Genomic DNA, 27,887 nt, shown 5'->3' on the forward strand with positions numbered 1-27,887 from the left:
CCTGCGGCTTCAGCTTCCTCAGCTCCACCTCGCGCTTGGTCAGCAGAAATCTCTGACGCTCAAACTCCGCCTTCTGCACCCCCACCCCCACCCCCCCTAACGCTTCGTCACTTGAACTTGGAGCGCACTTGCAGGAGAGTGGGCTTCTGCTCCATGATGCGCACCAGCAGCGTGTCAATGTAGTCCTCCAGATCTCTGACCTGCGGCTTCAGCTTCCTCAGCTCCACCTCGCGCTTGGTCAGCAGAAATCTCTGACGCTCAAACTCCGCCTTCTGCCTCTCCAGCTCCGCCTCCCGCTGCACCAGCAGGGCGACCAGTTCGCTGTGGGTCAGGTGGTAGTACGAGCCCGCTCCCTCCGTCAGAGACTGAAGACACAGACAGAGACACAGATGGACAAGAGGACAGAAAAAATCTTCAGCTTCCTGTCGATGGAGTTTAAGTTTCTGTAGGTGGAGCCATTTGTTTGTTCACTCGCTGCTTATTCTGCCTACAATACATATGACTTGTCTTCTTATTGTCTTCCTGGTTGTGTATTTGAATGCATATTTAAATGCATTTAAATATACACTCTGATCATTGTGTGGTCTGATATAAATACATATATGAATGTATATTTAAATCCCGGAAGTTTTGCATCTCTGCTATTAATATTTCTTTTATTTTCTGTACTGAGGTCTCACTTGTAAATGAGATCTGTCTCCCTATATCCAAATGTAATATACGCACATATATTAAATTTCCATATATTTCATATATGGAAATATGAAGTAAAATCATACATGTACATATATATAAAAATTATATCTAAAAAAAACCTTGTCAAAAATGTCATATATGTATTTAATTATGTATGTATGCTTATATTGTAGACATATGTTGTATATACACTGTATAAATCCACCACAAAGCTTGTTGATAAAAAATCATCATATACATAGTTTTATTATATTTAAACATTTTACCGTTGGTATTTCCTATATGTTACAAACTTATATCTTTATATATGCAGATGATGTATAGGTGACATATATGGCAACATCACTCTTGATATAGGGACATGTATGTCATATATTACACTTCTGTATGGGTCAATGTGACTTCCTGATATTATTCTTCATTATTCTGTGCAGCAGAGGATTTATCCCAGCACAGACTTTTAAGTACAGAAAATGTTTTATGAACTGGATTTTGCGCTTAATCAATATTTTATTGATGTTAAATGAAATGAAATTAATCAAAGTGATGTGTTTTTTATAATAAGAAAAATTACGAATTTAAATTAATATCTATCAGAGACAGAATTTTAATGTCCACATTACATAAAATATAAATTGGATGGATTCTTGCAATATAAACAATAATGTATTTCATTTATCTTTTGTTCCTTATGGCAATAATAGCCATACCTTTTATTTCCATTTATCAAACTTTAATTATACATCAAAGCAGAGGTATTAAAGTGTAAGTTATGAGAGTAGAACCTTTTAACAAGAAAGAAAACAAATCATTATAGTTTTATGCAGATACGACTGATTTAATAGTTATTGTAATAATTGCAAATAACGATACACAGATTTTCTTTTTAAATGTGCTACTTTTTCCATTTACTACTCCCATTAGTACGTTTACCTTCCTCTATTTTAATGTAGGTAGTAATTGAGATAGTGGGAATTTAAAAGACAAGTGACTTTGTCATATAAAGTCATAAAAATCTAATCTGAAATGCAAATAAATACAATAATTACTGCTATTTTTCTCTGTAGGGCAGCACTGCAGTGTTATTCACATTATTATGATACAAGTATACTGCACCTTCTTCCTTTCTGTCTCCTGCTCGCTGAGCTGGCTGCTCCTCCCCGGGTGGATGGTGGACTTGAGCTTCTCCAGGCCGGTGGCCAGCACTGACCGGCCCTCAGTCCGCTTCTCCTCAGCCAGTATGGCAGTGGTCAGGGGCTTCACTGGGTGGGGGCTGGAGAGGACATCCACAAGAAATACATACAGTCAGGTATGCCACTTGATGCAGCCGCAACACCTCTCTGGTTGTTTGAGATTTATACGGACGACTTTCACGCGATGCGAGGGACCCGATCTGGTCGCCACACTGGAGGTCTACAACTCTTGGACATTTTTTAATCTGTGTATGAAATGATCGTGAAAAATTAAACAGATTAAGAGGAACAGAATTTAGAAAAATAAATATCTGACATCCATTTTTTCCGCCTCTGTTGTCTGGTGTGATTTTCAGAGTAAAATCCTCTAAAGGGCCAACTTGTATTTCTGCCAGAAAAGATGATTAAAGGGATAAAAAATTAATAAAATATACTTTTGTTACACAAAACTATTAACTTTTCTTAACACCTAAAAATCCTTCAAATGAAATAATGTGGGGAGGAAAACATCACTCTTAAGTTAAAGAGTCTGAGGCCATGACTTGTGGCGAGGGGTCACAAGCTAATAGGGTTACAATTGTGCTTTTATTCTGAAAATCGCACACGACACAACCCTAGTTTCCTTTGGGAAACTTTGATGTGAAGACAGACAAAAGACAAAAGTATCACAAGATTCAAAAACTCCCTCTTCAGTATATTAAGTTTTGTGTTCTGTTTTTTTCCTGACATGGGCTAAAAAAAGATGTGTTTAATTAATTAAATTTGCCTGCTGGTCATTAAGCTGCCAAACAGCCAGAAACCAGCTCAGTGTTCAGGTCAACCTGAAAGATATTTCTCAAACTACAACATCACAATAACACAGGAAAGACAGTTTCCTGTGACCTACATTTACAAGGAAATCTATCAAACATCTCACTTATTTACTTACTGCAGTGACTGCATGCACACGAGCACAATCTTTGTCACATATGCGCGTCTTTCTTTAGCCCAGGTACGACAGGTTTACTCATTATTTCAGCACACCAGACTGTCCTGTGGACCTCCAGGGTGACAACAGACTCAGAAGTTAGGGACCAACCTTTTATAATCATTAATTTTAGTGATCAGGAGTAAAAGGAGGTTAGACAGGTGTAAGGCTCCTCATTAAAGAAAATACTGGTGAAAATTGAAATTAAATGAGCTCAAAACTGAAAGACTTAATTGCATGCGTCGGTGCAATCAAACATGTAGAATTGTGTTAAATGTGTTATTACCCCGAGGTGAAAAGGAAATGCTATCAGTGACACAACAACACCTTGTTTGCCTCGTACGAAGCCTGGTTTCTGGTTGAGATTTTGGCAAATGAGTGTGGCTGTGTGAGAACATTGGGTTTGGCCCTGTGGGCACGGGGGATGGTGTGTGTGTGTGTGTGTGTGTGTGTGTGTGCGGGGGGTAGGGTGTGTGTGTGTGTGTGTGTGTGTGTGTGTGTGTGTGTGTGTGTGTGTGTGTGTGTGTGTGTGTATGTGTATTTGTGTGTGTGTGGGAGGGAGGGGGTGTGTGGTAGGAATCAGGGAAAAATAATAACTGCTAATTGGCCTGAGGCTCTGTTTCCCCTCCCGTTACCACAGAGCCAGGACACACACAAGACACCTGCAGAGGAGTCCTGTTAACACCAGTGTTGTGTGTGTGTGTGTGTGTGTGTGTGTCTCTGTGTCTGTGTCTTAACAGAGTGATGAAAAGGAGAAGGTAACACCACAAATGGAGAAACCCCTTGAGAGTTGGCGGCACAGACGAAAAGCTTGCGGAAGCAGAGCAGCAGAGGGAGATTGAAGAAGACGACAGGATAGAAATTTCTAGAAGTGCTTCCCCCTTTCCACCTTTTCACCGAGCACTGAGCATGTGCGACCTCACCTGTTCTGCTGATTGGCTGCCTGCTGCTGCTGCTTCTGCTGCTGCTGTTGCTGCTGCTGCTGCTTCTTCTCGGGCTTTGGCGTAGCGGCTCGTGGTGACCTCGCCGAAGCATTGGCAAAAGGAGGGGAAGAACAGAGCGCTACAGGGGAGCTACTACTTTCAGGAGTTAGAGGAGGAGCAAAAGAGGTCAGAAAGGGGAGATCAGGGCCCGGTTGAGCTAAGGAGGACTCCCGTATTGCGCCGGGATCGCTCCCAAAAGTGGGCAGGAGGAGCTCGTCAAAGACAGATGTCAGTGTGCCTTCAGACCGGGAGCGGTGTAGCGTAGCGGACTTGGCCTGAGGGCACATTGAAAACTCGTCATCTAAGACGACTGGCCGGCTTTCAACGCCTCCTTCGCTGAGCCCCTTTGGATTACAGCTCGTTTGAGAGTCTTTTGGCGCTGCAGGGAGCGCTTGTAAACCAAAATCATCCCCTATCATGAAATTTGTCTCGAGCGTTGCCGTCTTGTCGTCAGTTCCACAGACGGATCCGTCAGATCTGTCGGTTTGGTTGATTTCTCCGTTAGCTGGCTTGGGAGCGCTGGTGGAATCTTCTAGGCCCGAAGCGGCGTCCGCAGTCGCCTGAATCTCACTCGGCTCTCCGCAGAGCGTCGAGTTTGCCGAGTGTAAAGTCTCGTTCGGCTCCGAGGCGCTGGAGCACTCACAGGTTTGGTAATCCTGCGAGTCGGTGCTGACATAGAGGCTTTGGAGGAAGCTGCTGGAGCTCTGATCGGACACCGGAGTGCGCAGTAGTGTGTTGTCAAAGTCTTGTCCGGGACTGGTATTGAGGAAATCACCAAAATCCCCAAATGGCACTGGAGAACACTGGCTAGCTTTCTTCTCTACTAAACTAGTGCTCCCAAAGGTCGAGTCCCACGAACTCTGCTTCACATCAGGTGAAGACGTTATGATGTGTAATGATGGGAGCGTGGAGGAGAGTTCGTCACCTGGAGTCGCAGGGATCTTCACATTTACAGAGCTACCGCTGAACGCCTCTACAGAGCTGTTGAATTCACTGATGCCTTTCTCTCGACTTTCAGACACGTTGGATTTTGGTTGTGGTTCAGACAGGTTTGACAACAGGTCAGGGTACACGACATTAGAAATGTTGAGCGTCTGAGTCTCGGCACCTTCAGTTTCCGTCTCTCCTGCAGCGATCACGAGCTGCTGGTTTATCGGCGCTGGGGACTGTGGTGCCGACGCCCCCTCCGAATCGTTTGACTGTACCCTTTCATTGCTGTCCTGCCGCTGAATAACAGTTCTCTGGGCCGCATCAAGCGAAGATCGATCACGTGACCCGTCAGTAATGTAACCTTCAGATTCTGAGGGCTTTGAGTTTTTAGCCTCAACTGACTCTGAGGATTTCTCAAAGCCCAGGAGGCCGCTTTCAAAGTTCTGAGCATCAGCTTCCTCGGAGGAGGAAGCAGAAAATTTATCTGACGAAGAAGAAAGACAGGAGAGGAAATCCTCCTCTGCTGAACTGCCTAGACCTGAAGAACCAGGATCTGGGGAGCTGCTGCTGAGCTGTAGCGATGAAGTGTGACAGGGGGCTCGGTTTATATCAGTGAAATCGTTAGTTAAATCGTTTGTGTTAGTCGTACTGTTAGTTTGATTAGTTTCGGTGCAAGCATCGAGTTCTGCTGCGTCAGCAGAAGTGTTCAAAGTTATGCCGTCCGTCTCAAAGCTTCTGTGTTCTGGGATTGTTTCAAGGAAATGTGCAAATGTGTCAAGATGATGTGCGTTAGTGTTGGTCACCTGACTCGTGGCTTTATGAGCTTCACATACGACTTTTCTGCAGGGTTGATGATGTAGTGCTTCATTCACGTTTGTGTTGTGATCAGCATCTGTGATGGGAAGTAGTGTTCCTGCGTTATCGCAGTGTTCCAGCGGATGGTCACCGGGTGTGTTTTGCTGTGTTTTGCAATCTGTGGTCAGATCTTCGGGAGACTGCAGCCTGCCCGCCGCAAACGCTTCAAAGGATTCGTCCCACTCTGAATCCGGCTCCAGCGCCCCAGACAACATGAAAGGGTTGGCCGACTTCTTGCTTAAAGGTTTCTCCTCTTCCGTGGGAACAGGAGGAAGGGGTCGTTTCTCGACTGTGGCCATCGGGTCGCTCTTTGCACCTGTGCCACTGATGGAGCCCTCCGTGGTCGGGTTAGCGTTACTCGCCCGCGGAAAGAGCTGCGCTATGGGGGGCCGGGAACTGGAGAGATAGGGCAAAGGAGGCAGTGAAGGTTTTAGGGGCGGACAGGCGAGCATGTCGTCATAGAAAGGGTTGCGCTGGAGGAGAGAGAAGAAAGGGTTGCAGGGGGATATGTGAGGCGGGGAGCTCTGTGAGTGGCAAAAGGGGTTAGTGTGATGCAGCGGAGAAACCAGAGAGGCGGGAGGCACAGGGGGACCCGGGGGGTGGTGACTAGAAGGGAGGGGTGGTGGGTGGGGATCAGTGCTGGGCTCTAGTTTAGGTGACACCACCAGGCTGTGAAAGGAAGGGCACACAGTCCTCTTGATTAGTGAGGATTGTTCACACGGCGGCACTTTTTTTTTCCTGTCTCAAATCACATCTTAAATCATATGTTTTTACAGACTGGGTTTGTCAATAATCAGTTTCACCTACAGTGATTTATTCAAAATGTCCAGGTTTGTCACTTATAGTCGAGGTTATATTGTTGCTTCATTCATAAAACACCTTTAAACCTTCATTAATTAATTTCCTTCGCCACCAATTCACACATCTACCAAACACAGAGCAACATTAGCATTCATGATCATCGTTTCCTGCCACCTGATGACGTCTAATACTTACTTTTCTTTGACTCTCCAGAAACTCCTAAAGGAAATATCTTATTCTTTAGCTGCTAAATGCTCCATTATGTTCACTAGCTGGTCGCTAACTCTGTCTTGTCTGTTGTTTGCTGCTGGGCACATTAACTATTTAGCTGAAAATAGCCGTCTGTTGCCACTTGACATGGAAAGAAATATCAAGCCTCAGGCTGCAAGACCAAAAGAATGAGCTGAAAGATGCTAAAATGCTCTATATAGCTGATTAATACTGAAGATTACTGGATTATTTTGCTGTGGGTTTGCCACTTCTAGTTTGCACGTTGTCATTTAATCAATAATTAATATAAAAATCTTGAGTGGTGCAGCTTTAACGCCACAATTTGAACATTTTAAAACTTTAGCGCCCTCCAGTGGGAGCCTCTAAAAAGACACTGTGGCAAACAGAAACCTGTCAAAATACTGGGAATACTGAGATGAATGGGTTGAAATCCTCAGATAAACCACCAGGATTTTATATTTCTTCTACAAACTAAAACTAAGAGTTGTTGGAAAAGTCTTATATTCTACACATAGTGGCTTTAACTGTATCTGCAACTACTTGTTGAAATCATATCTTCCAAAACTGTGCATCCAAAACATCCATCTCTGTGCCTCACCTGTGTTTTCATTGGCCCATGATGGAGTATTTTCTAAGAAAAGTTGATGCAGCTGGGTGTAGTGATTACTTAGTGCTGTCGCTGCCAACTTGGCACTTCCCCCCCCTGCAAGGATGTAAAAGCATGTGGGTGTGTAGGCCATGAAAACGTATAGTTACAGAGCTGGCAGAAAGGTATTGAGTGTACTATGGTCCAGAATAGCTGACCTCGCTTTTATCAGCAGGTGCTTATCAGTCCAATATTTTCTTTACGCTCAGTGCATGAAATCAATATGACGCTGTGCTTGTTTGTTTTGATTTTTTGGTCTCGGTTAAGTAAATTGATAAAAAATAAAAATGAAATAAAATGTGTTTTTGGAGACCTGTATTTAAGATTAATTTTTTAAAAGAAACCGAATACAAATTGTAGGAGCAATGCACTCACAACAAGAGAAAGTGCAGGACACCAGGTGACAACTCCCAAATAAATTACCCACTTAGGAATGTGCTTGTGTTAGAAGTGGAAATAAAATGAGAAGGGGTTTCCTTCCCTCCCTTCTCCCTGCGCACACACACACACACACACACACACACACACACACACACACACACACACACACACCCTGTAAAAGAACAAGGATTGTTCCAGCTCTCGCCGCCATCTTTCCAGTGGAGCTGACATCGTTACCGAACCATGTTAAAGCGCGCACAATGCTTCAGCTTGATGGAGCTAAACTCATGAGAGCAGCTCCCCTCCTCCATCTGCATTGCAGATACCTGCTGTAACCAGAGACTGAGACTAGGAGCTGAGGAGGGATGTGTACTGAGCTGGAAGCAGCGTCGAGCAGCCATGCTGGCACACAGGAAGTGGAAAGTAAACAACTACTCTAATAACCATTCAACATAATGCCTCCTCTCTGAATATAAAGGAAAAAATGAACCCTCAGGTAACTGTTAGAGTTCTCTAAATTGGAGTGAACACTACCCTGATATTATTTACCTCCAAAAGGTAAAGGAGGTATTATGTAACCGATAGTAAACACCACCCTTTAAAAGGAATAGTTCAACACCTTTCTGAGATAAGAATCAATGTGTTTTGAGAATGAAGCTGAAGTTGAAGCTATCCCATTAAAGCTGACCCATTATCATGTTGCATCTTGTTTCTTTTTCTTTGGTTTTAAGTTGGAAACTGAAATGAATTCCTGCGGTCTTGTCATTACAGTTAAGTTTTCTAATACTTGTGTCTGTGCAGAGACCTGTATAAAACTTGGCTGCACCAATCAAACTGCACCATAGCTGGAGAAGCTGCTGATTCGCCAAGACATAGTTACAGCACAAGTGTTTGGGAAGAGCATGCAGCATGTGGGGTCAAAGGGACACTGCACACCATGAAAACGTCATCCTAACAGTGAGGTGTCCTGATTTGGGGCTTTGCTGCATCTGGCGGCTCTGGACAGCTCGCCGTCAATGTCAATGACAATGACCCTAAACAGGTAAATCTACGACAGAAGGACTTCAGACAAAGAAAAAAAAAAAAAAAAAACACCTGTCGGAGTCGGAGCTCAGACCTGAACCCAGTAGAGATGCTGTGGAATCAGCTGGAAAGAGCCGTTTACAACAGACATCTGTGCTGAAGCAGGAAGTGGGAAGAATGGTCAAAACTTCCTGTTTGAGGTTATTGGTGTATTGGTTCAGCCAGTTATTAAATCCAAGGGTTTTAATAACTCCACTATGTAATTTGCAAAGAAAAGTAAAAAGATTTTAATTTTAAAAGTTACAAAACTTTGGTTGGTTTGCTCTGGTCTGATTCAGTTTAAGAGTTTGTAAACTTGTAGGTTCAGTTTGCTTTCACACAGAGAAAAATGTGAAAGTGAAAGTGAACCAAAATGCATCATTACAAACCAGTGAGAACGTCTTCTTATTGGTCAGACTGTCTGGCGGGAACCTAGGGTCGGATCAAGTTCAGAACTCTTTCACACCAAAAAACGAACTGCTCTTGGGGCCGGACTGAGACCACCTCCTGAAAAGGGTCTCGTTTGCCATTGCTTTTTCTGCACCAGAGTGCGTTTGCTGTTTTCACACCTGCCCAAATAAACCGGGGTTCAATGTCAGTGGAGTTAAAAGCGCAGGTGTGAAAACGCCCTTAATCTGGTTTAGTTTCATCTTTGCTGCTAAAATATCAGCCTCCACATCACACACACGTCTTCATGCCCATATTTCTGCCGGAATAAAACCCAGCGTATATACAGATCACATGCAACTAGACGCCTCAGTCTGTGACCAGAGATGCAAGGAAATCCAAACAGCGCAGGTACAAAACTCTCAGGAGGCTCATGAGCACGTCGGCTGCTTGATTCAATTCATATTCGCACTGAAATGATAATTCATCACGTGTTTGATGCCGCAGCAAATGAACCTGTCAATGTGTCGTGAGTCGTCTCTGTGATCACAGTGTGTGTCTCACCTGGGCTTGCTGTGCGAGTCCTTTGATCCGAACCATCCCTTGTGTTTCTCCTCAGTGGCCTCATCAGTCCCGTCCTTGGCCTGACTGATTCTCCCATGGGAGAAAAAGTTCCTCCTCTGCTTCCTCCCCTGGCTTTCTAACTCCGCCGTGGAGGCGGCTTTGGGCAGAACAACCAGTCCCAAACGCTCCTCCTCCTCCTCGTCTTCGCCCTGCATGGGGCCGCTATGCTCCAAAGCCGCCGCTATGGCAGCCTTTTCCTCCTTGCCGGGTTTGTCAAAAGACCAGCGACGCCCGTCTCCCACAGGACCTTTGGGGAGGTCTGTGGAGGCCCGTGGGCTGAGGTTCTGTAGAGACATGGAGAGAGGCAAAGACTTCTGCAACAGTCCCAGGCCTAAAGAATCTGCAGGGTTTCCTGAGCCTGGGTCCAGGGGCTGGACGTTATAAGCATGGCTTCCGTTAACGCACACGGTGGGCTGAGGCACTGCTATGGATATCTCACCGGCCTCATCACCAAACTCACATTTGAGAGAGGACGACTTGGGTGACGTGTTCGCCGTGTGTTCTGCAAAACAAAAAAACAAAAAACAAAAAAAAAAACAATGAGGAAAAAGGAGGAAATGAAAAGAAACAGAAAAAACAGAGAGATAGAGGAAAAATGATGCAGGTAATCAATGACTTCACTAAATTAAATTTGCAGGCAGCTTTAATCAGGCGATAAAACCTTGTAATGGCTTTGACTGACAATTCTTTTCACAGCAGGATGGGTCAGTATCTACGGCCGACACAAGTGCAAGAGTGATTGGAAATGGATTAATTTACCAGTGTGTGATTACTGAATCAGTTCTGCTATAATGGGAACTGTTGCTCCGCGCTTCATAGTACAACATCTCTCCACCCTGCTCTCCAATCAGCTGATTTAACAACGCAGACGTCTCTCGGAGGAGCTCACGCCGCCAACAAATCTACACCAAATACAGCGGCTCCTCCTCACGAGGGATTTACACTTTAATGTAATTTATTATTTGCAGGCTGATTATCAACTTGTTTCAAAACAGCAGATGCAAACATTTCCTGAATATATACGTTTACATTAAAAACCTTCCAGTCTGTTAGCTGATTAGCAGCAGCATTTTCTCTATAGTAAAACGTCATATTTACTCAAGGTGAGATGAAAAGTTTGACTGATTTCACATTTAATAAATTAACTAAAACAAAATCCTATAAATATTCGTTCTCGAGGGTCTATGACGTCGTTCTGTGACAAAATGTGGTCAAATTTTACTCTAATTTATTTAGAAGTTTTTTTTTGTCAGTCAACACAGAATTAACCAGCAGCTATTTTGATTTTAGATTAAATCAGTTAGGTCAAAGATATCAAACTAAATTTCTTTGGGTTTTGTTCTTTAATATGTCAGGCTTGGCTTTGTGGAGTAGCCATTGGCCTGTTTTAATAAGTTCTAAGAATTTATGACCCACACTATCAATAGCTCAATTGAGAAAATAACGAATTGATAATGAAAATAATCAATAGTTGCAGCCCCTTTTAAACCCTTTTGTAGCACTATGTTGTATTAAGATTTTCCTTTAGTTCAATATTTGAGGGTTTTGCATCTTCTTCTGTCTCCCAATGGACTTCTTTATGCTAAGCTAAGCTAACCACAAAGCAATTTAGTGTATTTCCCCAAAATGTCAAACTTTATTCCTAAAGTGCTCGACTGTTGCAAATATAGTTGAGCATTTCAAACTTTATGAAATAATCAGCTAACAAACAAATAAATAAATAAAAAAGGGAGAAAACAAAACCCACATGAAGTTTCATTAAGATAAAAATAATTAAAAGGTTGAAAGTGGAGTATTTTAAAGCCTCTTCCTGTTTCACACTCACCGCTCCCGCTGCACGAACATACTAAGAAGTTTCAGTTTCGCAGTCCGTCCAGTCCACACGCTTCCTCAACAACACTGACACAAACGCAGCTTCCTCTTTAATCGTGCAGATCTCACACAGAGTTTGAACATCAGTCGGTGAAGTGGAGAAACATGACGGACGCAGACGCTTCGACACAGGTGCTCTGCGTGGTGCAATTAGGCAGTTAACATCCCATCATGCTCTGAGGCAGGTGTAAAAAAAAATGCTGAGCAGGTGAGATGAGTCGCCCATGCTAGTTTAATCCACTGGACCACGTTACATCACGACTAATCACTGGCTTATGCTCCATGAAGAGCCGACTTTGGATTCTTTGCACAGTCCACCTGAAACTCACTACAAAACACTTTGAAAAGTAATTTGTTGGTAACTCTTGGTCAATTTTAAATCCATAATCTCAAACCTTTTAACTTCTGTTTGTACCTGCTTTAATTGATTTTGTTGTTACGTTGTTTATTCGTTGTATTTGTTTGTTTGTTTTGATTGATTGTTCTTCGTTTATCTTGTGTTTTTATTATTATTTCGTATCTGCTGGATGTTATTGTAAATGATTTTCGAGTTTAAATAAAGTTATGTAATCAAAGTTTTTCCGAGTGATTAGTTTCATCCCATGATGAAGACGCGTCACCGAATGGTTTGATGAGTGTGAAAATGATCAGTCACCAGATCTCAACCCAACTGAACAACTAAGGAATAATTTGAACCACGATGTTGGACACCGCTCTCCACCGCCGTCACCAAAACACCGAATGAGGGAATATCTCAAGGATAGAAACCTACTACGACACTTTACACTCTGTATTTGGGTGTTGCTGGGTAAAACAAGGAATTCAGAGATGCCTCTTCAGGCTCCTGGAGAATTTTTTGTCCTATTTTCTGACATTTTATAGACAGTTAATAAATTAATTGAGAAATTAATCTGTAAGTGAGAATGGTTGTCAGTTGCAGCTCGAGGTTGGCTCTTTGATGTTTCTGTTGAGAGTGATTGAGGTAAACACAAGAGGTAAAGGATGGACGACTGTGAAACTGAAATCTGCCGTTGGACTAAATGTGCAGTAAGTATTATAATTAAACATCATTCAGGAAGTGATAACAAGCTCTCTCCTACAGATATAATCTACACACCCCAAGGTTTGAATTCAAACATGGATGCAATTTGTATCTGACCTCTGGTGACCCTGAGAGGTCACTGACCTCAGCATTGAATTTCTTTCCAGTTTTTGCCCCATTTCTCCATCATAATCATGTATATCTTTGCCAAAATTGCATAAAGATGCTTATTTGCTGGCGTGGCCATGTAATATAATTTTGCTTAGAGCACCAATTTTGCAGGGGGACTGCAGACCCCCCCCCCCAATTTCCAGGTGTTAAGGTAGCTATAGCTGCTGTGTGTTCTATGGAAGTACATGACTAGCTAGCTAGCACATTAGCAGTCATTCTAATCAGAAGCTAACATGCTAGTTTGGTCTGGACCAGGAGGCTCCGCCCTGTCCCAGAGGTCAAATCTGAACTGCCTCCAAGTCTGAAAATAAACTTATATTATTATATAACCTTCATATTCAAGCTCATCTGCTGCTCTATTTCTCAGAATCCTGAATTTAAACTCAGAATTAAACTCAGAATTAAACTATGAATTCTGAGATTAAAGTTCTTTAAAAAGAAAAAAAAAAAGATTTTCACATGTGGCCCTAATCCTCTTCCGTACTGTCCCGCTGGTCGTTCTCACCTGGGCTGTTGTCTACCGTCAGGTTGCTGCTGTTACTGGGCGAGTTGGAGAGGTCAGACACCACCACACTGATGCCGGCTGTGGGACTGAGGCTCCCACCCCGCGACGACGACTCGCTGCTCTCCGAGCCCAGTGATGTGCTGGAGCGAGTGTCTGATGACTTCCTCAGCTTCCCTCTCAGGAAAAAGGTCCTCATCTTGCTCCGCCGGGCCTCACCCCCCTCGTCGTCCTCATAATCCTCCTCCCCGCCTCCATCGCTCGGCAGCCGCTGCCGCAACTGAACTAGTGACCCGTATCCGCCTGGCAGGACGGCCGAGGAAGAGTCCTCCTCGCTGGATCTCCTCTTCCCCTTCATGCGCTCTTTCAGCTTGCTGAAGGTGGAGGCACCCTTGTCCTTCATGACGAGGTCGTACATGCTGGCTGTCAGGTTGTTCCGGGTGAACTGGACGGTGACTTGGATGTCTCCTCGCTCCTTCTCCTTCTTGCCTGTTTTGGAGTTGAGTCTGTACCACCTGCAACAGAGAACAACACATCCAATCAGCAATACTTCAGATTATTGATTCACTGCTGAAGTTTCTGGTTCCAATTTCTCAAATACAAGGATTTGCAGCTTTTTTCTCTGTTTTTATATCATTGTAAGTTTGATGACTTTGTTTTCTAAGACAACACATTTTTCATGATTTTATGGCCTAAATGATAAAACAAAAGCTTGAAATCCTCTCACTTGAGTCACTAACAGCTGCAGGGAATTAAAGAATATGATGTTGAGAAGAGTGAACTGCTCTGATTCACGCCTGGCTTCTTCTCCATGGCAACTGTGGTCGAGGATCATGGGTATTGTGGTCTTTTGATTTCTCAGAAACAAAGTTTGAATAATTCGAAAAAGCTGAAACATGAACCGTGACCATAAACTTTAGGATTATTGTCACATTATCTGGGACAGTGCAGTGTTTCTGAAGTGTGAAGTAGCATTAAAGGATATTATTTAAAGAACAAAGGAACAAAATGCTGAACGGTGCAACCCCTCCCTTATGACAAAATTAACTCACACATTCAATGCAATAATGATTCAATAATAAGTGCAACAAGTGAGATTTTCAAAACATGGCTGCATTCTCTAATGAGTTCAGTGTTAAATTACAAATTTGCACATTTTTCTAACAATTCTTTAATCACACACAAACTTACTGTGAGACGTACTGATTAAATAGCTTCACTTGAGTCATCTATCAGTTCAGTATTGAGCGAGGTCATGAAGTGAGAGTGAATGACTGTACTGTCATCGTGAATGGGGCTAATCTGTGTGTGTGTGTGTGTGTGTGTGTGTGCGTCTGTGTCCTACTAACAACGCAGAGCTGTGTGTGGCCGGACATCCCACAATACCTTGAGGAGGCCTTTTGTTTTGGACACCAGTCCGGGTAAGAAAAGAACAGTGAAGTAAAACAATGCTCATGTCTGATTTAACAGTTCGTGCCCTACATTAACATGACAGACCCCACCCCCCCAAACTGACCGCGGATCACACACCATCTGTAAATGCCTTTACTGGACAGGCACAGAGGAGCAGTTCTTAGAAACGCTGTTTACCGGTGGGTGGAAGAGTGCCAACGAGTTTGCCTCACCCTGACTCATGGGAAAGTCTCATCTGTTTTGTTGTGACTGGTGTTAAAAAAAAAAAAAACTGACATGAGTGAGAAAAAATCCCCCAGTAAACATGTGTTTCTGACACTTGGTGCTGCCAACGGGAAGTTCTCTCTGCGCAGGGAGGATGAAGAGAAAAAGGCCTGAAACCAAGACCTGCTTTTATTTTTTCACTTCCTGTGCTGCTGGGTTATTTTCACCTCACACCTCGACCACAGTAACCTCTTTGTTCATGTATAATATAAGCATTGTGAGGCTGAGAGACACACATCTCACAATAGTTGTCTGATTTTGTACAATTTTACGTAGTTCCACGTGATATCCAGGCTGATTCGTTGACTCCATATGGAGCGGATTCACATAAATAAAATATCATTCTATGACGAGTGAAAACCGACTTTTAAATCATCTAAAATACACAGAAAAGAAAAAGAAACAGAAGTGATGACGGAACTGAATAATGTAGAAATGCAGACATCTGAACCAAACACAAATCCCTGATGTGAAATACAGTTTAAATTAAAACATTTGAAATAGATGTCTTCAACGAAATCAACTGCCACATCGTTTTGTAATCGCAGCGTACGGTTGTGACACTCTGAAATGTAAATGTAGTAAAAGCAGCAGTTATTGCACAAATATAAAACAGGATGTCATGAATGGGTTGGAGGGAAATTAACCCCAAATGCTGCTTCACGAAACGACTGCGAAGTCCCGTTCGGGTTGAGTCAACAAGAAAATCTAAATGTCATGTCGCCGAGCGTCAAGATGTGCAACTGCAGAAAGTTTTACAAGAACTGAGGTTTAAACATAAAAGACGAGACATGAAAGCTCCTAGATGAAAGAAAACCTGCGACGAGAGCAAACCCGCTGAAGTGCGAAAGGAGCCTCGCACATTAACTGCCCTATCTAAGACACCAGAGAGCTTTTCATTCCCGCCCTCCCCACCACAAGATCCCCTTCTTTTTTTTTTTTTCTGTAAACCCACAGTATGACTGCGCAGAAACACAGAGAGGCAGATTAACACAGGTCACAGCCCAAGCACAGTCAAACAGCTCCACTGAACTCAGAGGCGGCCATTATTCACACCAATATATTTATTAATTTATCAGTTTCATACTGAGTTTCCCATTTATCCTCCACAATAAAAGTTTACAACAATCTCAATAACAGGAAACTAAAAAATCCTTTTACCTTAGTTTTGCAGTTAAAAACCTTCTTCCCCAACTACTGACTGCAAGACACAGCTAACAACGTGCTAACAGTTAACAGCTATTGGATGTTCACATTTAGCATGTTAGCATCCTAAAGTAAGGATGTTATCACGATCACAGCCATACAGATTTTATATTTTAACAATATGGAAATATGATTCAAAACGCACATAAAATAAACTGATGTTTAAAGCATGAGCTGTGCACGTGACCAAGTATAATGTCAGGTTTGTTTATACAGCTTGATCAGAGTCATTATTTTGAAAAAGCCAACTAGAATTAAGTTTTAGATTATTCTGTCATAAACATTGGATAAATTTAAGTTTTGAGAGATTATGATTAAAGTTTGTATATTTTATATCATGTTTATGTATTTGGGATTCCTGGCAGCTTCATACCTAAATTGATTTATGGCAGAGTTTGTGCTGAAAAAGGGTGAAAAATGGATAAACAACTTTAACAAATGCGTAGAAAGTCAGCAAAAATTACATCTAGCTGTTTGATTACATAGGAAAAGAGACGAGGAGCAAAAATAGCGCAGTGATTGTAGGCTGTCATCCTCCTGCCATGCACGGACCTCAAGTTCAGCCCTGAAAACACCCGAGAGGAATGCCAGTGAAAACAATTAGCAAACAAACTCCTTTCATTACAAGTGAAGAATCACAAACAACAAGCAGGTGGAGCCCAGACGACAGAGGAGGGAGGAACGCTGAGGCTTTTTATAGCTGCGCAGGAACAAAATGACGTCACATCGCACATAAATATACAATTATGGAAATGTGCCACACGAGCGGATGTGGGGAATGTAAGTAGCTTTCATTAAGAAATCCAGATACCATTCACACAAAAGGAGGGGGGAGGAGTGGCACTCCTTGAACAGTGGCAATAATCCAGGTAACCCAGGTAAATTATTTACATTTCATCAAATCAAATCCTGTTAGCAGATTATCAACCAATGTGTAAACAAAAAAGTAAATTCCTAAGCTCTAAACCCTGTTCTCTTCTTCTTACATGGAAGCAGCTCAGATTTTTCTTTAGGCTCTTTAAAAATCATACACCAGTGCTGCTGCTGCTGCTGCCGCCGCCGCCGCCTCAGATGCCTGTTAGGCGTGGACTCGAGTTTCACATCGATGCTCCAACAATAGTATCCGCCCGTCCTCCTGACACGGCAGCCAACACCCTGTGAGCCAAGGTGGGGCTCACATTCCAAACACAGGACCAGGGAGCTATGTGCCGGGGTTTCCCCTCTGCAAACGTCAGGCTACTACTCATTGATTCCACCGTCCACACAGTGTCATTTATTTAAAAAAAGGATGTAGCCTCTGTTTGTATTTTGACAAAAGCATAGATTGAAAACTTTTGCTTCTGCTGATTAGAAAATGTTTCCAGCTACTTCCTTGATACAGTTTTCTTCGAAGACTATGCAAAAAAAAAAAAAAAAAAAAAAGTTACAGGCCTATATATAAACACGCACCTGGGCTTGTGCGTCATGTGATGCATGAATAAGCCTGACAACAACAAATGTGAACGTAGCAAACAAAAGGACTAAATACAGAAACTGCAACACAGAAGAAATCAGCAGCCTACATTGTGAAACCCACGTACTCAGAGCACAGCACAGTCTGTAACAGAGGAGGACCCAGTTTCCCCAAAGCACCGTCCCACACAGACGCCTGTGCACTTTCTGTACACACTGTACAGCATTCTGGGTTAAAAACATCCACTGGAAAGTTTTACGAGGATCTCTGTGCCACAACAATCCTCATAACCAAAATGTTCTGACTGCTTCTTTTTTTTTTTTTGGGGAGTTTGTGGGAGTCTACACAGATTTTTTTATTTTCATAAACAACCCCATTCCAGAGCTGCAGAGCATGGCGGCATATCTGCTTCCCCATCTTGCAAAAACAGGAAATCACAACACTCCACCCCGTCCCAGCATGACACCATCTCCTCATCTCGCCCTGCTCCCTGATCCGCTGAGGAGCAGATAGGAAAGTTTTCTCTTCCAGCTGACATCTTCGTCCAGGCCTCGGCTGCCAAAGTACGCATCTTCTGTTGAACAAGTAGAGATCCCTAGAAACCGCCGTTCAAGGCAGGACAGGGCTGAAATTACAAGACAAGTAGGCTATCAACCTATTTTATCCAGCGTGCTCTCCGTCTCTGTGGGATCTGGGAGCCTGGGTGGTATCAGAGCCGGACACAAGAGACTGAAGTAAAACTGGTGCCAAGGGCGCAGGATCTGTGTCGACTGTAGCACTTCATTCACCAAATATTTTGGTATTTAAGGTATATTGCTCTGAGATACACTCTCTTTTCAGCAAAGGGTTTACTGAGGGGAAAGATCGATGCACTACGACTTGAGAAAACACAAGCAAATGAGGAAAACATCTTTACCACGCCAACGCATACAAAAGACTAATAGAGCTGAGCTAGCAGCTCTGTGAGGCACAGCAGTGCTTTGCGCTAAATGCTAACAACATCGTGCTAACATGCTGTGTTTTAGCAGGTATAATGTTTACAATCTTCACCATCTTAGCATGTTAGCATGCTAACACCTTCGAAACCACCACTAAACACAAAGAACAGCCGGGGCTGATGGGAACTGCAAGTGTTCTGCAGGTAGTAACTCACAAACAAGGGTCCCCAGAGACCCAGGGACCCAGGGACCCACAGACCCACAGACCCAGAGACCCACAGATCTTTGTTGCATGTTGTTCCCAATCTCTCTAACCTAATTTTCTGTTATCTATCCACTGTCACACTCACCCCCTCCCCCCAAAAAAACAATACAAAATACTGAGGCATCGTTTACCATCTCGTGATGATTTTGATTTTAAAAAGGTCTGAACCTGAACACGCTTCCTCACCGCTGCACAAAATGAACATGATACACCAGACAAGGTTTTCTATTAAAAGAACACTGTCTAAATCAACCTAAATCTAAAGCATCCCATATGCACTGACCCACAATCTAGATTCTGGTGCATTTCGTGGTGTGGATTTTGGCAGGAATTGTCTGTCAGAACCACAAAAGCAAAATACAGATTGTATAATGATATAATAATGTGACTGAACTGCCCCTTCCTCTCACGTCATTCCTTCCCACTGACGCTCTGCTCATGTTACCGGTTTCTATTTGGCCGTGAGGCGTATTTTGACCTGTTTTCACTAGCGAGTCACATAGTTGGCACGTAAGCTGCAGTTGTGGTTGTTGGCAGTTAACTTTGCATTTTTCCTATAAAAATCAAAGAAATATGTCGATTTAAGACTTAAATTCTGTTGGTTGATCTACAGCAACCTGTACAGCGGTGTCAATCTCATCCACACTTGCCATTTCATGAATATAGCTAGCTAGCTAGGAAAATGATGACACCTCCATTCCTAATGTCAGGTTTATCAAAATGGTCACAACACCAGATCTATTTTTAAAAAAGCTGAAGGGATCAGAGACGTGGGGTCATTCAGAGGCCTGGAAGCCAAAGAGAGGGGGACTCACAAACATTTGAACTTTCAAAATGTGTTTCGTGGTAGGGTGAGCAGGCAGTTGCTGACTGCTTCTGCTGCCAAATAAAATAAAAAAAAAAGCTGATTCAGCAGAAATCCTGTTACCAGCAAGGGTCAACTAAAGGCAACGGCGCTGGACAGACTCTAAAAACTACAGCCACAGATGCTCAACGACAGCAGGTAAACGGTGCCGCTTCGCCAGAGCTACCCAGCGGACACTTCCTGTTACATCTCTGTCTGTGAATTAGGCCAACAACTCCTCCAGGAGCACTATGGGTAACGGTGGTACCGCGGCCTGGATTCCTGCCTCATCAGCAGAACTACAGCAGACAGGGCTGCGAGTCCCAGACCACATTCCACATCTGGATGCGATGAGCTGTAACCTCACCAGCAACCTCCCTCGTAATACCTTCACACAAACACTGCACTGTGTCTTAAAACCACACATCGTCAGGCGAACGTCAGGGATCAGTGACAGGAAGCCAGGGGAGGGTTAAGTTACCAAGTTTTAACGTAGCTTAACACAAAGGGTGAACATCAGGTCTTCAACAGAGGTAATTACAGTTTGCTGAAAGTCAGAAAAACAACAGGGCTCATGGGTGATTTTCCTGTTGTGCTTCATTTAACAGGCCTATTTTCTTGAGATCACACAAATATCTTAATGATGAAGGGATGATGAGATAAACTTCATGATCTTATAATTATAGGATAATTATTTTGTCACAGAAAAATATTTTGACTCCATGCCGAGATCATAAAGCAAATAAGTTGTGGTCACAAGACAGCAACACAAACCCTCCAAAACACCTGAAGAAAAATGTAATTAATGATATGCTGAAAACCCACTGAAGCAGGGCTGAGCGTTTCGATGCTTTATGTGGGTGTTGTTTACCCAAGTGTTAAGCAACAGTAAAATGAGTCAGTATGCAAAAAGTAGATCACCAGAAACAAAAGCAAGTGCTGCAGCTAACAAAAGCATCCCAAGATAACCGCTGCAACAAATAATCAACTTTGTAATTTGTTCTATTGGACGTCGCTATTATTGAGCAACTCCAAGGCCAACTTCTGCAGATTCCTGTGAACACTGTGTCCAAATGTTTCTGTCAGAAAAGCAGCGAAATCAGAAAGACTGTAAACTCACTGTAGGTCGCTCTATCCGTCTCTTAAATAATAACTAACACAGTCAATAAAAGTCGGTTAAAATCAGCCTAAAAAGAGTGAGAAAGAAGAGTGTCCTGATGAACACCAGACAGTGACTCAACAGTCTGACAACACTCATTAAATTAAACTTTGATAGTTGATATGGAGACTGATCAATTCATTGCTAATACTTAGCTAGCAACCAAGCTGACAATTTATTATATAACAAAATTATTGAGATAACTGATTCCTGATGTCCTTAGTTTCATAACATCATGATGAATTAGCTTAATCCTGAAAATACTGAGAGATTTGCAGGATTCATTGGCTGATATATGGATGCACAGTGAGCATGAGTTACATGGTTACAAGTGTCTCATTAATGCTATCTTAAAGTAAATTACATTTTGTGGCAACAAGCCCCTTATTTCTCCATTTTCTCAGTTTCATGGTCTATGAAACTGAGAAATAAAGGATTTGGGGTTATTATTATTATTATTATTATTTCTAATAAAACAATAATAAAAACAGTAAACATTACAAGATTAAGAGGTTAAGTTGGTCTCTAAAAAAATTATACTGCTGCTATCCTCCATTACATTAGCATGCTGGCTAGTTGGCTAGCTAAAAGAGCTCCGAGTACCCACAGGAGCAAAGACTAAGGCAGTTTAGGCTGCTGTGTCACAGTGACCTAGATTTGGAAATGAGTCTACATCTTCAGATTGTTCTGCTAATAACACCAGTAAAACGCCATCTACCTAAAATCACAGCAACTAAACTGTCTTCATTTCACTGTACCTCCAGATATCTGACCCCAACAACACAACCTCTACATGACTCAGGAATATAATGTTCACTGAAGTTAACCTGAAAAATCCCCACAGATAATGTTTTCAAAATTATTTCATCGAGGGATGACTTGTCAGGTGGTGCTGTTACATAACCTAAAATGTCCATTAGAAGATATTCTCTCTTGGCTGCAGCTACTGAAAGTCTGTTGGCTGGTAGCAGAGGATTTTTCTAGATGTACATCACACACTTCGACAGAAACACACACAGACAGACACACACACACACACAGTCCTTCTGCCTCACTCAGCAGATGGAGGTTCAGTTCTCAGGCCTGCCTCAGTATCACTCAGGCCTTACACAACATCAGAGGTTTGCTTTCCATAGACAGACAACATGGCAGAGAACGTGAGACAGCAACAGAATAGAAAGGACTGGTTGTAATTTAACATCTCAATCATAATGTGAAGAATCCTCTGCAGCAAAAACAAAGAGCTGAATCTTTAATTTATCCTCTTGAGATGAAACTTAATTATGAAGGAAATGACAAGGTCAATATTTAGCAAAAAAGCTTTGCAAAATTAATATTTTGTTTATAACATGAGTTGCTTGCTATGCTTGCCAGTCTTGCAGTGTTTTTGTAGCTTCCTCCTGACATACCCTTTAGGGGAATTCACCCAACGCCCACCTTTTCTGCTCAACGCTAGTTTAACATGCAAATTCATCACGGCCACTGCATCCTCCCATGCCAACCGTTTGAGGGCAGCTGTTCTGACCTCATTTAATGTAGAAATTGCTGATCAAGATCGGACATGTTGGGACACGTTTTAAACCAAGCATTCAGGCGTTTGTTTTGCTAATCTGATTGCTAGTTTGTGAGGTTAAGGTTGAGGTTGTGAGGTAAATAACATTAGTCATTTACAGTGATTCTCTGATATAACAAAGAGGTACCACAATATCAGTGTATGATATTGGGTTTTTTGTCTCACTGTAAAGCTGTAAGTAATGATTATTTTCATCAACTATATATATACACTATAAAATAGGTAAAATTGCCTTCACAGCCGTATGTGCCGCCTTCAAATAGCTTTTGGTTCAACAAATAACCCAAAATCTCAATATATTACATCTACAAAAATTGTAAATTTACAGCCAGCAACCATCTATTTAACAATTGAAATGTCTGTCGCTAGCATATTAGCTGTAGCGAGATAGCTACTTAAAAGAACATTAGCTCCATGACTTGACGGAAAAAAGTGTCATATCTGTGGGTAGCAAGCTAGTTAGCCGCCAACACGTTTTCCTCTTGTGTTTTTGGTTTTGGAGAGGCTAATGAAAGTCCTCTCAGTATCACAGTTTTAGAGCTGCAATGAGTAGTTTCTTAATTGATTAGTTAATTGGCAGAATCTTCAACTATTTTGCCAATCATCAGTCATTATCTAACCAAAAATGCAAAACATCTGTTTTAACCATCTCAAGGATTTGATGACTTTTTTTATGTCAAACATGACAGTAAATATATCTTAATATCTAAATATAATATCTTTGGGTTGTGGACTGATGGTCACACAAAACATGACATCTGAAGACAAAATTAATGATTGAAAAAAAAAATGAATATAATCATTTTCAGCTGTACATCGTATTAAAGTCAAAGTCGAATTGCAAGGTTTTCATTTTCTTATTTTTCTCTCAAGTCTAAAAATCATCAGTCCATGACTGTTTTACCCATATTCGGCCGTTAAACTCATCTTCTACAGCATAACCACATCCACATTTAAACCTCATCTTTCATTTCCACTGACTGTGACGGGAACATGCTGATTCAGAAGTACACTGTATGGAAACTGATGAATCCTGGAGAGAATAAAATAAGTCAGAGGTTCAGAAGAAAAGGGCCATTTCGACCTGCCATGTCTCCATTTGCTGAAATATACGACCCCGAGCACTACATCACTGTGAAGCCTCCACCTCCCCTAAAGGCCTTTAAAAATAAATAAAATATTAGAAATTGTAAACTGAAAGTCTTGGCAGAACATTGGCCGACACGCACCTCGCTCCTCGACCCCTGCAATAATAAACGTAACGCTACTATCACAGAAAACCCCTGTGACTGCATTTTATTGTGTGTTTTTAAATAAAAGAAGAGCACATGATCATCTGTGTGTAAATATGTTTGTGTTGTGGTGAGTTGGTTTTATAAACTCCTGATTTTCTTTCCCTGCATCTCACCTGAGCAGCTTTATTGATTGCACTTTTGTGCACGTTTTTTATTATCAGATTTTACTGCCACCGTTCATCACTCCTTCTAGGTTTTTATCACCATGCAAAATAAAGCTCACCTTAAACAAAATGACAACCTTGAGGAACCTATTATTACTCAGCCGCAAGATAACACAAATCACACAGCTTTACTTAAAAAAGAGTTTTGCTGTGAACAGCCCAAAACCACAAATCATCCTGAAGTGAAAACACGCCACAACACCGCAAGACTGTGTGGTCATGTGCTGTTGTGTCTCCATCTGGTTCACAGTCTGTAAAGATGAATGAAGAATGATCTGATTGTATTACAAATTTCACTTAGAAATTTTTAAAATCACATTTCGGTCTAATTCTGATTCTGTGGCATATTTAGTGTGATCTGTCTCATGTTGTTTTCCTGTAACTTGCTGTTATTTCTGACACTTTATAAAAAAGATATTTTTAATTTCAATCAGGCTTTACTGCTGAGTCATCACTGTGACTCTACATCGAACCTTATTACTTCACTCTTTATGTAGCTAGGGCTGTCACATTGCTAAAATCAATACTATATGTTTTATATCTTCAATATGCATCACTACATGGCGAATTTACATATAAAATAATCAAATTAAGACTTCATCAGCAGATGATTTAAAGCACATTTATGTCGACTCATCCACGTTGGCTTAAAAGTGTGATACTGTTGAAAGCTCCACAATAAGTGAGTAAGTGGACTTTGAGTGGAGATTGTTCTGTCAACTGCCGTTACCAGTGTGCAGGATCAACTCAAATCAAATTAGTGTTTAATTGTGTTTCTACTCTTGGGCATTACTTCAGACTCTGCACACATGGAAAACCACAACTTTTAATAACTTATTTTCTTACTTTTTAATTCGTCAATCATAATATTAATTTGGACAACAAAATTTTGTAAATCAAACAAGACAAATTATGATTCCACCATGACTAAATGTCTGTGTCAGTGTCCCGTGGAGGTTTAATCATTTCTTTTTTTTTATTGCCGGGACACGTTTAGCACAGTATTTGTCATATCTTCTTGTGCTCATTTGTGTTTGAATTCCAGGAATAAATGTCTAGGATAGTCCAAAAAAATAAAGACAAGATGCAGTAGGATTAAATTATTTCCCAGCCCTGTATTGAAGTATCAGGAGTGGTTCAATAACTAAAGATAGGCAATAAATGATTTGCCAGATTCAAAGTTCTCTGACCTACAGTACTTATATAAATCATGGGTTTGTTAACTTAATGCCATATTTAATTTGGGTAAAGTTCTTTGTATAGATGTTTGTATTAAGACAACTTTAAAGACTAAAGCACTCGAGAACTTTGACGTTGGTAAGTTCTGTAGAAAACACTTTAAAGTGTCGATATTAACTTTTAACAGAATAGAAACCACATCAATTCTCTTACACAAAGACAAGTTACACATAACGCACTGTTGCTCAATTCAATACGCTCAAGAGTTTTGTTGCGATAGCCTTACTTGGTCCGGTATGACCAGCAGGTTAGCTTACGATGGCAACTGTGGGGAAGTTTTTAAATAGATCCTCCTGTATGAGAAACACTAAGTCAATTCACAAATAATTCTTCTGCTGTTACACTGTTTTGTCGTTGATCATTATCTTGTTTTTCTGAACGGTGCAGGAAGTTTCAGAGAACGCCACGTGGAGGCAATGAATGTAACAAGGCACCAAACTGCTGACACATCATCAACACAGGCTGACGCTAACCTTCAGGTGACCAGGGGGCCGACATGAGGAGGAGACTGGTTCCCCTTTCAGCTCATGTTCACGGGGTTATCCGAGTGAAAGCTCAGCCGGTCAAGTCCGGGTGGTAGTCCCGTCTATCAAACTGCCATAAAAGGGCATAGAAACTAAAAAGAGGGTGAGAGGAACGTTTGTGTTCATAGTGAAGCCAAAATATTCAATCTGTGCTCAGTCGACGGGACATGAGGATGAAGGAGGATGTTTGAGGTCATGTACATACTCTGAATATTCCTGTGGTGCTTTTATTTAAAGGATAAATCCAACTGAAAACACTATGACATAGCTGAGTCAAGTTTAACACAAGTATCAGGAGATCAGACGATGATACTTGCTGTAGTTGTGGAAAAAGTCATTTAGCTTCTGCCACAAATGTCTGGGAGACTGTAAACAAAGTGCCATCACATGTCATCGCGGTCTGATGATAGGAAATGTTTTCGTTATCCAGCACATCAGCAGTAAACAACAAAAACGTCCCTCTAGAGTCTTAATTTTGCACCAAACAGGGAGAAATCAATCAGAAAAGAAGCAGAAAGTCCCTTTTTTTTTTCCACTGACAGTTGCCTCAATTGACCATAATGCACTGCTGCCGCTAAAAATGTTTGAGCAAACAGTGCAAATCTCACTGTTCCTTTAGCTCATGTCACTATCAAACCTACAGATGAATGCAAAAAGTTCCAGGGATGTGTAAACAAAAGCTGTGTTCATTGCTTTGTTCTTTTGTCCTATATGGATCACAAATAAGAGTTATTGAATGGTGGACATTTCCTGTAAAGATTTGAGCTGTGTAAATGTATGCAACAAACTTCATACGGCTTCTTTAAGTCCATGCCTGTGCTCCAGTCGGTGGGCTTTTGTTTCTGTAAAACAACATGTTATTCTAAAAATACCTCGGAGCTATCGGATCATGAAACTGTTGGATAATCCCTGGAATTGGGACAGGCATTAATCCCCCCCACCTCTTGCTCTACGTCATGCTTCTGCTACCGGGAAATAACATTTTAAGAACCCACAACAAAACAACCAAACCCAAGCACCTAATGTGGGAACCCCCACCCCACCCACCCACACTAACACACACACACACACACACACACACACAGACAGGGGAGGGGGACATGGGGTTTCTAGAAGCTCCGGCTCTGGGGAAGCCTCCAGCGTCAGTGGGATGTGTAGTGGTCAGACTTTATGTTGGTAGCCTATGTCTGAGGGAGGAGGGAGGGTGTGTCTGCAGGGCCCTGATGCAGCATCACAGATTTGACAGCTGTGTTTATGTGTGAGAACAAACTGTATGGCAACTATACAGGACAACAACAACAACAACAACAACAACAAAAACACACTGGAACAGACAGAAACACCCTGATGAGTTCACTGAACGTGGGAAAACAGACAAAGCAAAAGCAGAAGAAGAATATGCATGCAGCTTTAGGTCACATAGTAGCTTCATTTGCATGTTGTAACCCCACACACACACACACACCCACACACTACATGTATAGACAGTTGAACTTACTCGTTTTTCACGCATCTACTCTCGCCAAAGAGCTTATCCAGCTGGATCACAGCCTGTCCGAGGAACACGTCCAGCCCGATGAGCGCCCGGTGCATCACGGTGAGGATCAGCTCGTTGCTCGCGGCCGGGTAGCCGCACCGCCCGCCGCTCTCCAGCCCGCCGGGCTGCAGCTCGAACGAGCACTCCTCCTTCCACTCCGGCTCGGTGGTCTTCTCCACCACGCAGGTCGAGTATTTCTCCTTCCCCAGCTGGATGATGGTGTACACATCGCTGGTGCCGTGCTTGCCCTTGCCCCGCAAGCCCCTGCCTCTCAGCACCGTCACCTGGACGTGTGTCGGTAACCATTTCTGGTCCTCCTCCACGGTTAGTGAGGACATGTCCCCCTCCAGACAGACAGACAGACAGACAGAGACAGACAGAGACAGACAGACCGACCGTCCGACCTGCCGCTCACGCCGAGACGAGGCGAGGCAAACCGGGGAGAGGTGGTGGTGCTGTCCGCCGCTTCCTCCCTGCTCTTGGTGTGCACAGTCACATCAGCTCCGGGGTCGGCGGGCGGTGCCGCATTATGGCTGTCTGTTGTCTCTGCAAAGTTGCCGTGGTTGCCGGTTGTTTTGTGCCCTCGTTGCTCCTGCGTCTCGCAGCAGTGTGCTCTGCGGCAGCAGCAGCGTTCGTCCACCGCACGGCGCGTCCCTGCCTGTCTCCTCCT

The 27,887-nt window shown here is 42.5% G+C and overlaps 1 protein-coding gene across 1 annotated transcript; it reads right to left on the bottom strand.

Annotated features, from left to right (window-relative positions):
- Nucleotides 1–107: 107 nt before the first annotated feature.
- LOC111225631 (rab11 family-interacting protein 5-like) lies at nucleotides 108–27,868 on the bottom strand. Its single transcript, XM_022750617.1, has 5 exons — nucleotides 27,179–27,868; nucleotides 13,347–13,858; nucleotides 9,697–10,258; nucleotides 1,813–1,969; nucleotides 108–365 (listed from the first exon to the last, which is right to left on the bottom strand). Exons 1-5 carry the CDS (start codon nucleotides 27,553–27,555, stop codon nucleotides 108–110), a joined length of 1,866 nt encoding a protein of 621 aa, XP_022606338.1. The 5' UTR covers nucleotides 27,556–27,868.
- Between the last annotated feature and the right edge of the window lie 19 nt (nucleotides 27,869–27,887).

Source organism: Seriola dumerili, unplaced genomic scaffold (genome assembly GCF_002260705.1).
Source record: "Seriola dumerili isolate Sdu_G_001 unplaced genomic scaffold, Sdu_1.0 BDQW01000149.1, whole genome shotgun sequence".
Taxonomy (NCBI): Eukaryota; Metazoa; Chordata; class Actinopteri; order Carangiformes; family Carangidae; genus Seriola; species Seriola dumerili.